Genomic DNA, 13681 nt, shown 5'->3' on the forward strand with positions numbered 1-13681 from the left:
GCATTCCAAATTTTATCTTCTTTTTATGAAGCACCGCCTTGGCCCGATTAAAGCTCGCCCTCCTTCTCGCCAGCTCCGCACTCCAGTCTTGATAAACGCGGATCACCGTGTTCTCCCATTTACTACTCCGAGTTTTCTTCGCCCATCTAAGGACCATTTCTCTATCCTTAAAACGGAGGAATCTCACCACTATGGCTCTGGGAATTTCTCCTGCTCTCGGTCCTCGCGCCATCACTCGGTATGCTCCCTCCACCTCCAACGGACCTGCCGGGGCCTCCGCTCCCATTAACGAGTGCAGCATCGTGCTCACATATGCCCCGACGTCCGCTCCCTCCACACCTTCAGGAAGACCAAGAATCCTCAGGTTGTTCCTCCTTGCGTTGTTTTCCAGTGCCTCCAACCTTTCCACACATCGTTTCTGATGTGCCTCCTGCGTCTCCGTCTTCACCACCAGGCCCTGTATATCGTCCTCATTCTCGGCTGCCTTTGCCTTCACGACCCGAAGCTCCCGCTCCTGGGTCTTTTGTTCCTCCTTTAGCCCTTCGATCGCCTGTAGTATCGGGGCCAACAGCTCTTTCTTCATTTCCTTTTTGATCTCTTCCACACAGCATTTCAAGAACTCTTGTTGTTCAGGGCCCCATGTTAAACTGCCACCTTCCGACGCCATCTTGGTTTTTGCTTGCCTTCCTTGCCGCTGTTCTAAAGGATCCACTGCAATGTGGCCACTTCCCCCTCCTTTTTCCATCCGTATCCAGGGGGGATTCCCTTCTGGTTTACCGCACAGTGTTTTTAGCCATCAAAATTGCCGTTGGGGCTCCTATCAAGAGCCCAAAAGTCCGTTTCACAGGGAGTTGCCGAAATGTGCGACTCAGCTGGTCATCGCCGCACCCGGGAGTCTCGATTATTCTTTTTGTCTACTGTGTACGTACTGCGTACGTTCCCTTGGCCGCAAAAAAATACTTTTCACTGTACCTCGGTACATGTGACAATAAATTAATCAACCATACCACATGCTGCAGCTGTGGTAACCACCACTATCTAAACTAACCTTGCTTTATTTATTAAAAGTTTATGTATGCATGAATGTAGTAATTATTTGATCCAATTTAGGTTATAGGTTGGTCAACTTTCCTCTGCCTTGTGTTGAGACGTCCCTTTGCAATGTTCCTCCTGCTCCACTCTCAGCAAGGCTTTTCCCTCCTGCTCTCGGAAAACACTCATCTCCTGCTCTGTTCTCAACAATGTCACTTTTAACGATTCGCCTGTTTGTCACACTCTTGAATAATTATTATAGTGATTTGCGGTGTGAGACAAAAACGCAATGGTTGAAAATGTCAAACAATTACTTAAACATTGCCTCCAGAGCCAGGGAGATATGATTGCCTCCAGGCCCAGGGAGAGAAACCTTATGTCCTGGTGCTTCTCCTATTTTCGGGTCCCTTATTCTCTCCCCCACCCACCCCATGCCATTTAACCCTCCCCTCTCAATAATGTATGATTTTTCCTCCCCTTTTAAGACTCACCAATCACAAAGTTCCTCGTAAAATGATAACGCACATTGCTGGCACCTGGTTATAAATATCATCTGATATATACACAGCATGGGTCATTAATACTAAGAGTAACAATGATATAATGCAGTATTAGGTTACGTGTGCCCTATAGGTGATCCCAGCGCAACAAGTAAACAAACCAGAGAGCAAACATTTACTTTAATACCATTGTGCAATATTGTTAACTTGACAGGAAAATATCCCAATAGTGATTTATAACACCATGCAGACGATAACATGATTTTGGTAACTGCCTCAGCCCTTGTTAACAAGGTCCGCATATTGCACCATATGGTTACGGTGATATTAAATTCATATTTTGACAATATTCAATGCCTGCAACTCATAAACTGCACAGGATTTTTTCCATTCTGCAGAAGTAGTAGTAGAAGACTTTCACCTGCCTGGGTGCACGATATTATTCAATATAATTATTTCATAAAAAGGTTGTAATTGGTTTGTATTTTATCAGTAATCACAGAATGTAAAAATATCCAATGACTCTTTTAAAAAAATTAAAATTAAGTTTTCCAATTAAGGGGCAATGTAGTGTGGCCAATTCACATACCCTGCACATCTTTGGATTGTGGGGGTGAGGCCTACGCAGACACGGGGAGAATGTGCAAACTCCACAGTGACCCGGGGCCGTAATAATAATGTCTAATTATTATTAGACATTAACATACACTTACCTGCCTTGACGCCTTAACTTCCTCCCACTCACCCACCCACCCAGCGTGACATTACGCCGATGTGAACACTACTGGTATTCAAAAACGGAAAGCAGTCATGATGACCAGGCTGGGAATGCACAGTGAGGTATAGTCTCAGGGTGGCAGTGTCGAGGGAGCTCCATTAAAGGGGTTCTCCTAATGTGGGGGGCAGGGGGGGGGGGGGGAACAGGACGGGGGTGGGGGGGGAAAGAGTGCCACTGACAGGGAGGCCGCACCAATGCATGTGTCCCCGTCTTACATGTTGGTGGGGAGGGGGGGGGGGGCTTAAATTTAACTTCGAGACCGGGGCACCCTTTAAAAAGGACGCCTTGATTTCGGAATCCCAGCTTTGCCGTCATGTTTAGGCCCCGCCCCTGCAGCTGGCTGCACTCCGAAATTGCACAGTGTGCCATTTAATCAAGCTGGTGAGTTTCACACAGCTTTTCTTCCTTAATCCAGCATTCTGTGCAATCTTGGGACCATTCCGCCCATGGTACAATTTCCCTCCGCCAGAAACTGTCATACAAATTGTATTGTGTACTGTGAATTTGCAGCCTATCTGCGGTAAACCTAGGATGGAGTGGGGTTTTTTAAAACCATTCTTTAGGCAATGTCGTAGCGATAATTAGGGGTTTCATTCCCAGACCTTTAAGAGTATCAAAACAATAGTGAATCAACACCGTCCCAGTTATCAGTTTCTTACATTTATTTTGACCAGGTCCAAGATTCTCAAGCCTCCGGGACATCAACACAGCATGTCATCAGAATTGCCTTGACACTGGGGTATAACAAAAATTTAGACTGCTATTTATATGCTGGTTTAAATTCAGAAGAATGTGTTAAGAAGGGTATAGTAGTGTGGTGGTATTGAACCTTAAAAGTGACCCACCCAAACACTCACACCCCCCCCCCCCCACCCCCACAGAGTACAGTTTTCTGATACAAATGCTTCTCTGTGCTGATTCAACCAGAGTAGCATTCAGCTGAAAAGACCTAACTTGCACTTGTCAACTAAAGAAAGAATTCAGCTCAATTTTGTTGCTCCAGCATGGACAAATAACCTGTCACCAACTTTCAGGCTCACATGTTGAGCACAAGATGTGCTGTTAGGTAATTTGGACATTCTAAATTCTCCCTCAGTGTACCCGAACAGGCGCCGGAGTCTGGCGACTAGGGGATTTTCACAGTAGCTTCATTGCAGTGTTAATGTAAGCCTACTTGTGGGCAGCACGGTGGCAGTGGTCAGCACTGCTGCATCACGGCGCTGAGGTCCCAGGTTCGATCCAGCTCTGGGTCACTGTCTGTGTTTGAATGGGTTTCGCCCCCACAATCCAAAGATGTGCAAGGTAGGTGGATTGGCCACGCTAAATTGCCCTTTAATTGGAAAAAATTAATTGGGTACTCGACAAAAAAATGTAAGCCGACTTGTGAGACTAATAAAGATTATTATTATTATTGAGCAAACTGGGCAAGTTTCCAGAGAATTCCTGGAACCCATAAAACTACAAGTCAGTGCTTCAGAATAAGAAAATTTGGGAGAAGGAAAGGAGAAGAATTTCATCAATGCTAACTTTTATTTTAAATACCTGTATCTCTAGATCAGCAATTTTCTGTTGTAGTTCAACCACGGTTGCGATGCCATCTGCTTCTCGAAGTCTCAGTGTCATCACATCTTCTTTATTCTAAAACAAAAGTAAAACTAATCACTTGTGATGCAAATAACATACCTGCACTTCATCTTTAATATAACTGTACTGGGAATAAAGAATGACATCTTATTGTTTAAATACAAGTACTGAAGAATGCATGTGTGTGTAGGAGAACATGAGGTTTATGGAAATTATCCACTTCAAATAATTTTGAAGAACAATCAAGAAGAACTTGTCTGCATCTGAGAAATATTCCAGCAAATCTTTGCTAAATGCCAGGGTCCCCAATGTCTACTTCAATCGATGCACTTGAAAGTGTTGTGGGACATTTTACAACTTTAAAGGCTCTATATAAATGGGTGTTGCTCTGGCTTGATGGAATAGATAAAGAGAAATTAATGCTCTTGAAAAAGGAACTGAACTTACATTTTACACATATTTCAATTCTCACTAAGTTCATGGTCAATGCTCCTTATATGGTAGTAGCACGGTAGCATTGTGGATAGCACAATTGCTTCACAGATCCAGGGTCCCAGGTTTGATTCCGGCTTCGGCCACTGTCTGTGCGGAGTCTGCACATCCTCCCCGTGTGTGCGTGGGTTTCCTCCGGGTGCTCCGGTTTCCTCCCACAGTCCAAAGATGTGCAGGTTAGGTGGATTGGCCATGATAAATTGCCTAGTGTCCAGAATTGCCCTTAGTGTTGGGTGGCGTTACTGGGTTATGGGGATAGGGTGGAGGTGTTGACCTTGGGTAGAGTGCTCTTTCCAAGAGCCGGTGCAGACTCGATGGGCCGAATGGCCTCCTTCTGCACTGTAAACTCTATGATTCTATGATATGGTGTTAAAAACCTTTTTAACCTTTCCTGTACTGCTGGTCATATTGTTAGAATGATAATTATAAGGTTTTTAAAATTCATTTGTGGGATGTGAGCATTTCTGGCAAGACCAGCAATTATTGCCCAGTATAATTGCCCTAAAGACATTGTTGGCGCGCTGCTTTCTTGAACCTCTGCAGTCTCTGTGGTGAAGGTGCTTCCATGTTGTTGTTCGGGAGGGAGCTCCAGCATTTTGACACAGACTGTGAAGGAACAATAATTATAGTTGTAAGTCAGGATGGCGGGTTGCTGTGGTCGATGAACGTCAATGAATAAAGTACACCCAAACTGTATAAAATGTTGACCCATGCTACATTTTAACATTGATCACTGTAAAATATCCAATTTCTAAACTTTCAATGAGGATAGGTGCATCACACATTTGATGCAATCAGCCAGAGAACATCAATGTTTTCCATAAAATCCACCACAGGAAAATAACACTACTATTCGAGCACAGAAAATCTTCTAACTTTGAGGAAACTAGCACATTTTGATAAGGCTCCTGTGGTCCACACAGGCGACTGTGTGTAGCCTGCAATGAATTTAGACATCAGGAAATCAGAGAAGTGTGCAGTTAGTACAATCTACAAACATCTAAATAATTGCAATTTCTGAGATTGTGGTTTGATAACCACTACAAGGCTTTCAGTCACAGCGGAATTTAGTATTGACAAGTTTACCGTTGCAAAAACAAGTTATTCTCCTTGAAAAGGATTTAATTTGTGGATGCTGATTTTATCGATAGCTGAATTTACTGGAACACACTGGTGTTAAATGTACACAATTATTGCAAACTGAAGAAAGCCAAGAGGATTGTGCAAGATATGAGGGCTCATGTACAACGGTAACTGAAAAAGGAGAAGCTTCCCATGTTGCAATTTGTAATCTGTTCTACCCTTAAGATTTTGTTATTGGCTTCTGATGTGGTTTCAATGAAAGGATCTTTGCTTTAAAGCTACCCTGCATTTACTAAAATATAAAATCTGAGCTGCATGTGCAAATCTTTTGGACAAACTCCATTTGTAAACAGAATTTATCATAAATGTTAAGAATTTTGGGATGGGTGCAACAGCAAAGAAATCTAACAGCAGTTGTACATCTTCTTGCACAAATAATTTGTGTAATACCTATGCTTGATTACAAAACAACACCCGCGCTTTTCATTCGAATAGAAAATGTAAAGGTTACAAAAAAAGACTATTTTAAGTTTGTGAAAAAAAAAGCAAAATATCTGACAAAAATGTATTAATTGATGACTGAAAGTTTAAGATAGTGTGGAAATATCTACTGACCATTTATTGGCTGCTGCATGTCACACAAACAAGAACTGCTGCATTTCTCACGTACACCATCTGATTCTGATAACATTGACACCCAATCTGATGGGCCAACTAATGGGGTATTGGACAATCCTGCAACACTGGCTGACATGAGTAAGGCTTAAATCCCCACTGGACCCCCAGTCCACCCAACATCCTCTCTGCTGCACTTTTCATCCTCACACTATTCCTGCATTTAATTTCTCACAAGCACACATTTTCATTCCATTAATGAAACATGAAAGAAAATAGAACGTGATTCAATATTTCATAAGAGAAAATATCTGCAACATTTGCTAAATAATCCTCAGTGTGTTAAGAATGACACTGACAACCAAATTAAGACTGGCAGGAGGGCTCACAGTGAGGCACAATTGCATGTCCTGGAAGCTATCTATATTAATACACAGGGCTCAGTTCTTTGCGGACAGAAAGAATAGGCAGAAAGAACATTTGCATACATTACGCCTGTTTCAGTGAACAAAATAAAAGTGACAGCCATTTGCTGAGCCATTCCTCAGTGCAATGTTTTAACCCTTAATCCTGGTCAAGCTGCCTGGTTCAAATTTCAAGCAATGCTCAGAAGTTAACTGTCAGTCACCATCAAATGGTGCATTCTCCATGGCAACACCTTAATCAATCAACCAATCAGGGCCCACTTGCCAACCAATCAGCACTCATCTTTCCATATCGTATAAATTGTTGTTTTGCCCTTATATTGGTACTCTTGCCAAATGTTTTGATGAGTGCAAGACAAAAAGCTTTTGGGTTTTTTTCAGCAATATTGCTACTTCAGTAATTCACCACAGATTTTAGCTGGATCACTATCCTGCTCTGAGCTGCTCCCACTGCCCATTATTCCAGAAACATCCTGGAATCCAAAGGTAAACCCTGGCTACTTTCTTCAATGACAAACTGTCTTCTTAAACCCTTCTCCCCTCCATCCTCACCTCCAAAAATAATTGCGTAAAACTGACAACCTTCTTTGTAACCAAGACCAGGAATATCTGATCAACTGCTTTTGCAGATTCCCTCCCTTCCACCATCCCACCTTTGTAAACTTCCTCTAAAGTTGCCCCCATCCCTCTCCCTGAACTCACACATTTCTCTAGTTTATCTCCGATCTCCCCTCAATCTCTCTAAGCACATCTTTGTCCATAAGATGACGATCTGCTCTCTCAACTTTATTCCCACTAACCCTGCTGAACACTAAGCTTCCACACCCTGTTCCCCACGTTAACCGTTTTTGTTAACTGTTCTGTATCGTAGAGGTGTTGCCCATCACACCTTTAAATCAGTCATCATCACTCCCCCTCCTCAAAAATCCAACCCTTGACCCCACTGCGCCTGTCCATTTTCAAACTCCTTTTCTTCGTCAAATCTTTGAATATGTTGTCACTTTCCCAGCTTTCCTGGACCTCCATGTTTGAATCCCGGCAAACAGATTTCTCCCAGTCATAATATTGACTGTGGCAAAGGTAAACTATCCTTACAGAGCATACAGATTGCCCAAGAAAAATAATAGGTCTGAGGATTGGGAGCAGTTTAGAATTCAGCAAAGAAGGACGAAGGGATTGATTAAGAAGGGGAAAGTACAGTACGAAAGGAAGCTTGCAGGGAACATAAAGACTGACACTAAGAGTTTCTATAGATATGTGAAGAGAAAGAGATTGGTAAAGAGAAATGTAGGCCCCCTACAGACAGAAACAGGGGAATGCATAATAAGGGACAAAGAAATGGCTGAGCAATTGAATACATACTTTGGTTCGGTCTTCACAAATGAGGACACAAATCAGATCCCAGAAATATTGGAGAATGAAAGGTTTAGTGAGACGGAAGAACTGAGGGAGATCAACATTAGTAGAGAAATGGTGCTGGGAAAATTGATGGGATTGAAGGCGGATAAATTCCCAGGGCCTGAGAATCTGCATCCCAGAGTGCTTAAGGAGGTGGCTCTGGAAATAGTGGATGCATTGGAGGTCATCTTCCGGGATTCTATAGACTCTGGAACTGTCCCTACAGATTGGAGGGTAGCTCACGTCACTCCGATATTCAAAAAGGGAGGTAGAGAGAAAGCACGGAATTATAGACCAGTAAGCCTAACATCGGTAGTGGGGAAATTGCTTGAATCTCATTATCAAGGACTCTATAGCGGAAAATTTAGAAAGCAGTGGCAGGATCAGACAGAGTCAGCATGACCGTACCAGCATCCCCGACAGGCGCCGGAATGTGGCGACAAGGGACTTTTGACAGTAACTTCATTGAAGCCTACTCGTGACAATAAGCGATTTTCATTCATTTCATTTTCATGAAGGGAAAATCATGCTTGACAAATCTGTTGGAATTCTTTGAAGAGGTAACCAGCATAGCTGACAAGGGGGAGCCAGTCAATGTGGTATATTTGGACTTTCAGAAGGCGTTTGACAAAGTCCCGCATAAGAGATTATTGTGCAAAATTAAAGCACATGGGATTGGGGGAAATGTATTGAAGTAGATAGAAAACTGGTTGGCAGAGAGGAAACAAAGAGTAGGGATTAATGGGACCTTTTCAAATTGGCAGGCAGTAACCAGTGGGGTACCACAGGGATCGGTGATGGGACCCCACCTATTCACAATATATATTAATGATTTGGATGAGGGAACAAAATGTAACATCTTAAAGTTTGCAGATGATACCAAATTAGGTGGGAGGGTGAATTGTGACAAGGATGCAGGGATCCTACAGCATGATCTGGATAGGTTGGGCGAGTGGGCAAACCAATGGCAGATGCAGTATAATTTGGATAAGTGTGAGGTTATTCATTTTGGAAGCAAAACCAGGAAGGCAGATTACTACCTGAATGGTTGTAAACTGGGAGGGGGTAGAATGCAGCGGGACCTTGGTGTCCTTGTGCACCATTCGTTGAAGGAAACCATGCAGGTGCAGCAGGCGGTAAAGAAGGCAAATGGTATGTTGGCCTTCATTGCAAGAGGTTTAGAGTATAGAAGCAGAGATGTGTTGCTGCAATTGTACAGGGCCTTGGTGAGGCCACACTTGGAGTATTGTATGCAGTTTTGGTCTCCTTCTCTGAGGAAGGATGTGGGATTTTTCTCGCTGGAGTTCAGAAGAATGAGGGGGGATCACAGAGACTTATAAAATTTTAACAGGACTAGACAGGATAGATGCAGGGAAGGTGTTACCAATGATGGGTGTGTCCAGAACCAGGGGTCACAGTCTGAGGATTCAGGGCAAACCATTTTGGACAGAGATAAGGAGACATTTTTTCACAAAAAAAGTGGTGAGCCTATGGAATTCATTACCACAGGAAGTAGTTGATGCTAAAACTTTGAATATATTCAAGAGGAGGCTGGATATAGCACTTGGGGAGAATGGGATCAAAGGCTATGGGGAGAAAGCAGGATTAGGCTATTGAGTTGGATGATCAGCTATGATCATGATGAATGACAGGCTCGATGGCCAAAAGGCGTCCTCCTGCTCCTATCTTCTATGTATCTATGTATTGGCCCGTCAATAGTTTTTAGCACTGTGGCCACACCAGCCCCCTCCAGGTTATCTCAGCTGTTGTGCAGCTAGGTAGGACTGCTCTCACCTTGTTCCATTCTTATCTACTCATAGCCAAAGTACTGCTGACAATGGCCTCTTCATACCCTTTTTGGTGTCCTCCAAGAATCCATCATTAGCTCTCTCCTATTTCTTATCATGTTTCTCCATTTTAATATCACCCAAAAGCATTGCATCAGTTTTCATATGTACACTGACAACACCCAACCCTATCTCACCACCAACACTATCTCCCGATACCTCCTCTGTTGCTAAATTATCAGACTTACTCAACATCCAGAACTGGATAAGCTGAAGTTCCTTCCAATTAAATATCAGGAAGACTGAAGCCATTGTCTCCAGCCCTCACTGCAAATTCTCTTGCTCTGGCAACTGTCAGACTAAATCAGTCTGTTGCAACGAAGCAGAGGTAGTTTTAAGTGGTCTATATTTGTAATTCTGGATATTAGAAATAAGTGGGTGTAGTGTCTTGTGTAGGAAATGGTGCGACTCTAGTTAGATGCATGTTAGACAAAGGAGTTTGCATGTACGGGGGTTTTTGGTTTCAGTTCAAACAGTGTTGCTATTGGTGCTGAGAGAGAGAGTTTACGACGGGGAAAGTTAACACGAGCTTGGAGAAAGAATAAGCTGTTGCTTAGCAACTGAGGCCACCCTTAAGAAAGAACCTTTTTGAGTGTGTTTAACTGAACTCCAAAGGCAGTTGAAGTTCAAAAGACAGAGAGGGAACAGCTCTCAGAGCCCTGCTTGAAGCAGGGAAGCCATACCCTGGATTAATGAATAAGAACGCAAGTCCCAGAAACTAAAGAACAGTTATTTCTAGAAAATAGAGAATAAAGAGAAGTTTCCAGGAAGATTCAAGAAAAAAGGAACAAAAAGGAAATGCAATTTGGATCAGGGTACTGTTTGTTGAAGTCAGTCAGGCCTGGAAAGAGCAGAACTGATTAGGTTGGCTAGAGAAAAGCAATGCAGCTGAAGCAATAATAAAGTTTGGTGTCCTTATTTCCAGTCTTTAAAACAATACTATTCTGTTGGGGGTTGAGTATCTGAGAGTTTGGCAATTCAAGACAAAGGAATTCTGAAGGAGAGTTGCAAAACATAGAAACTGAGGGAAAGCATTGTTTGAAAGAAGATTTTAAAACCGATCTTTGAGAACTAGTTTGCAAACACTCGTGTGACAATCAGCTGGGGGAAATTTGAAAAGAAATACACAGATCGATTGAGTGGCATCTGCCACAGAGCTTCACCTGATGAAGGAGCTGCGCTCCGAAAGCTAGTGATTCGAAACAAACCTGTTGGACTTTAACCGGGTGCTGTAAGACTTCTTACTGTGCTCACCCCAGTCCAACGCCAGCATCTCCACAACAGGGCTTCAGAGTAGGGTGTTGCTGACCACAGTTAGCCTGTTGGGTTACAGGGACTGTGTATTTACCGAGAACATTATGACATAAGATATGTTGGGTAACCTGTGTTATCCTCACATTGTATACATTTGTGAAGATTGTAGGGGGATTGGGGGGGGGGGGGGGAGAAGTGAGGGAATATTGTATTTATAGTCAAACTTTTCATGTTCAATACAATAAAATTCTCATTTGTTATGATCTCAGTTGGTGTTCTAATCAGAGGGGAATGGAACCCTGGCTCAAAGATCAGAACGTTTTGCTTTATTTTAGAAAATGTGGAGGAACAGAGTCACAGGACCGCTAATTTGTTTTAGCAACAAGAATAAAGCATTTGTTAAACATGAAAAGGTTGATTATGATACAATATTGCTTTACTCCTCCCCAGCTTTGCAAAAGAACACAGATTTTAAGATTAACACGGGTTACAAAGTATATCTTCGGCTACAATGGTCTCAGTAACACGCAGTCCCTTTAACCACACAGGTTGGCTGTGGTAAAACACACTCTGAATCTGAGTGAATTTCTGTGGATGTCTCCTCAAAATCCCCCCAGATAATTCTTAATCCGTGAACCACCTTGTCTCACTGAACTCTAGTTTCCACATGAGTGACTTCAAATTCCACTCTCACCAAGACGCACTTTCAAATTTTCATTTAAACAATGCTTTCCTCAGCTGTTCCCAGTCAGGTTTTACATCTCTCCCTTCAGGTTTCCTTTGTCTTGGCTGTTGCACAAACTCTTCACAATTGCTTTAACTATCAATTCCCAGGCTGTATTAAGATGGCACCAAACGTTTTATTTATCTCTGAAGTCTGCTTTCTCACTTAAAACCTGCAGCTGTCCCTTTAACTCAGAACTTCATCTGCTTTTCCTTTGAAATGTTCTGACCAGTTGTTCAGCTTATTGGTCTTTGTTCTCCTATCTTCATTCTTTCCATGACATTCTTTATGTCCCAAGTCCCTGGTTTCCTGGACTTTATCGGATTCTTTGGGCGGTTTGCCTTTTGCAGCCCCCATGTCCTGTCCAGCTTTCTTCTGGCACAGTTGAGAGATGTTCACTCCCTGGTTATCTCCAGCTACAAATTAATCAGCTAAAAATTAAACTCAAAAGCCTTCCTACCGTAAAAGGGCCCCAAGTTTCTAAGCAACAACATCACGCTTCTGCCAGATTTTATTTTCTCTTCACGCCATAACTTCTCTAAGCACAACAGAAGCACAGTTTGAACAGAAATCAAAAGGAGTATAGTAGGGGGCTGAGGACACAGCCTTGTGGGGCACCGATGTTGCAGATGATCATGGAGGTGTTGTTGCCTATCTTTACTGATTGTGACCTGTGGGTTAGGAAGTTCAGGATCCAGTCGCAGAGGGAGTAGCCGAGGACAAGGCCACGGAGTTTTGAGATGAGTTTCGTAGGAATGATGGTGTTGAAGGCTGAGCTGTAATCGATAAATAGGAGTCTGACATAGGTGTCTTTGTTATCTAGGTGTTCCAGGGTAAAGTGTAGGGCCATGGAAATGGCGTCTGCTGTGAACCTGTTGCAGCAGTAGGCGAACTGTAGTGGATCAAGCCAATCCGGGAGGCTGGAGTTGATTCGTGCCATGGCTAACCTTTCGAAGCACTTCATTATGATGGATGTCAGAGCCACTGGACGATAGTCATTAAGGCACGCTGCTTGACTTTTTTTTGGTACAGGGATGATGGTCGTCTTCTTGAAGCAGACAGGGACCTCAGATTGTTGTAAAGAGAGGTTGAAGATGTCTGCGAATACCCCCGCCAGCTGATCCGCGCAAGACCAGAGTGCTCGATCGGGTACCCCATCCGGGCCAGTGGCTTTCCGTGGGTTGACCTTCGAGAAGGCTGCTCTGACGTCTGCAGTGGTGATCTTAGGTACAAGTTCATCTGCAGCTTCTGGGGTGGAGGGCTCGCTCTCGCTGATCTATTGCTCAAAGCGGGCATAGAATGCGTTGAGCTCATCAGGGAGGGGTGCATTGGAGCCGACAATTTTACATGGCTTCATCTTGTAGCCCGTTAGTGGTAATGTAGTGGTAATGGATTGTGAGCAAGCTTCGACAAAGAGACAGGGGCAGCACGGTAGCATTGTGGATAGCACAATTGCTTCACAGCTCCAGGGTCCCAGGTTCGATTCCAGCTTGGGTCACTGTCTGTGCGGAGTCTGCACATTCTCCCCGTGTGTGCGTGGGTTTCCTCCGGGTGCTCCGGTTTCCTCCCACAGTCCAAAGATGTGCAGGTTAGGTGGATTGGCCATGATAAATTGCCCTTAGTGTCCAAAATTGCCCTTAGTGTTGGGTGGAGTTACTGGGTTCTGGGGATAGGGTGGAGGTGTTGACCTTGGGTAGGGTGCTCTTTCCAAGAGCTGGTGCAGACTCGATGGGCCGAATGGCCTCCTTCTGCGCTGTAAATTCTATGATAATCTATGATGGGAAGCGGTGATCCACAATGATCAGTGTTGAGACCACTGTCGTTCACAATTTACATCAACAACTGGACTTTGGAATCAAAAACACAATTTTTGACTTGGCAGGTGACACCACATTGAGTGAGGATAGTCAATACAGAGGACTGCAATAAATGTTAGGAGGGCATTAATA

General features: G+C 43.5%; 1 protein-coding gene across 8 annotated transcripts in view; it reads right to left on the reverse strand.

Annotated features, from left to right (window-relative positions):
* Positions 1-13681, reverse strand: part of evi5a (ecotropic viral integration site 5a) — a 374711-nt gene that overhangs the window by 168314 nt on the left and 192716 nt on the right. For all 8 annotated transcript variants that reach the window (XM_072510489.1, XM_072510492.1, XM_072510487.1 and 5 more), the window contains one exon: positions 3853-3948. In XM_072510489.1, coding sequence (XP_072366590.1) covers positions 3853-3948 — 96 coding nt within the window. The remainder of the gene's footprint in view (positions 1-3852; positions 3949-13681) is intronic.

The sequence above is a fragment of the Scyliorhinus torazame genome, chromosome 7, assembly GCF_047496885.1.
Source record: "Scyliorhinus torazame isolate Kashiwa2021f chromosome 7, sScyTor2.1, whole genome shotgun sequence".
Classification (NCBI taxonomy): Eukaryota; Metazoa; Chordata; class Chondrichthyes; order Carcharhiniformes; family Scyliorhinidae; genus Scyliorhinus; species Scyliorhinus torazame.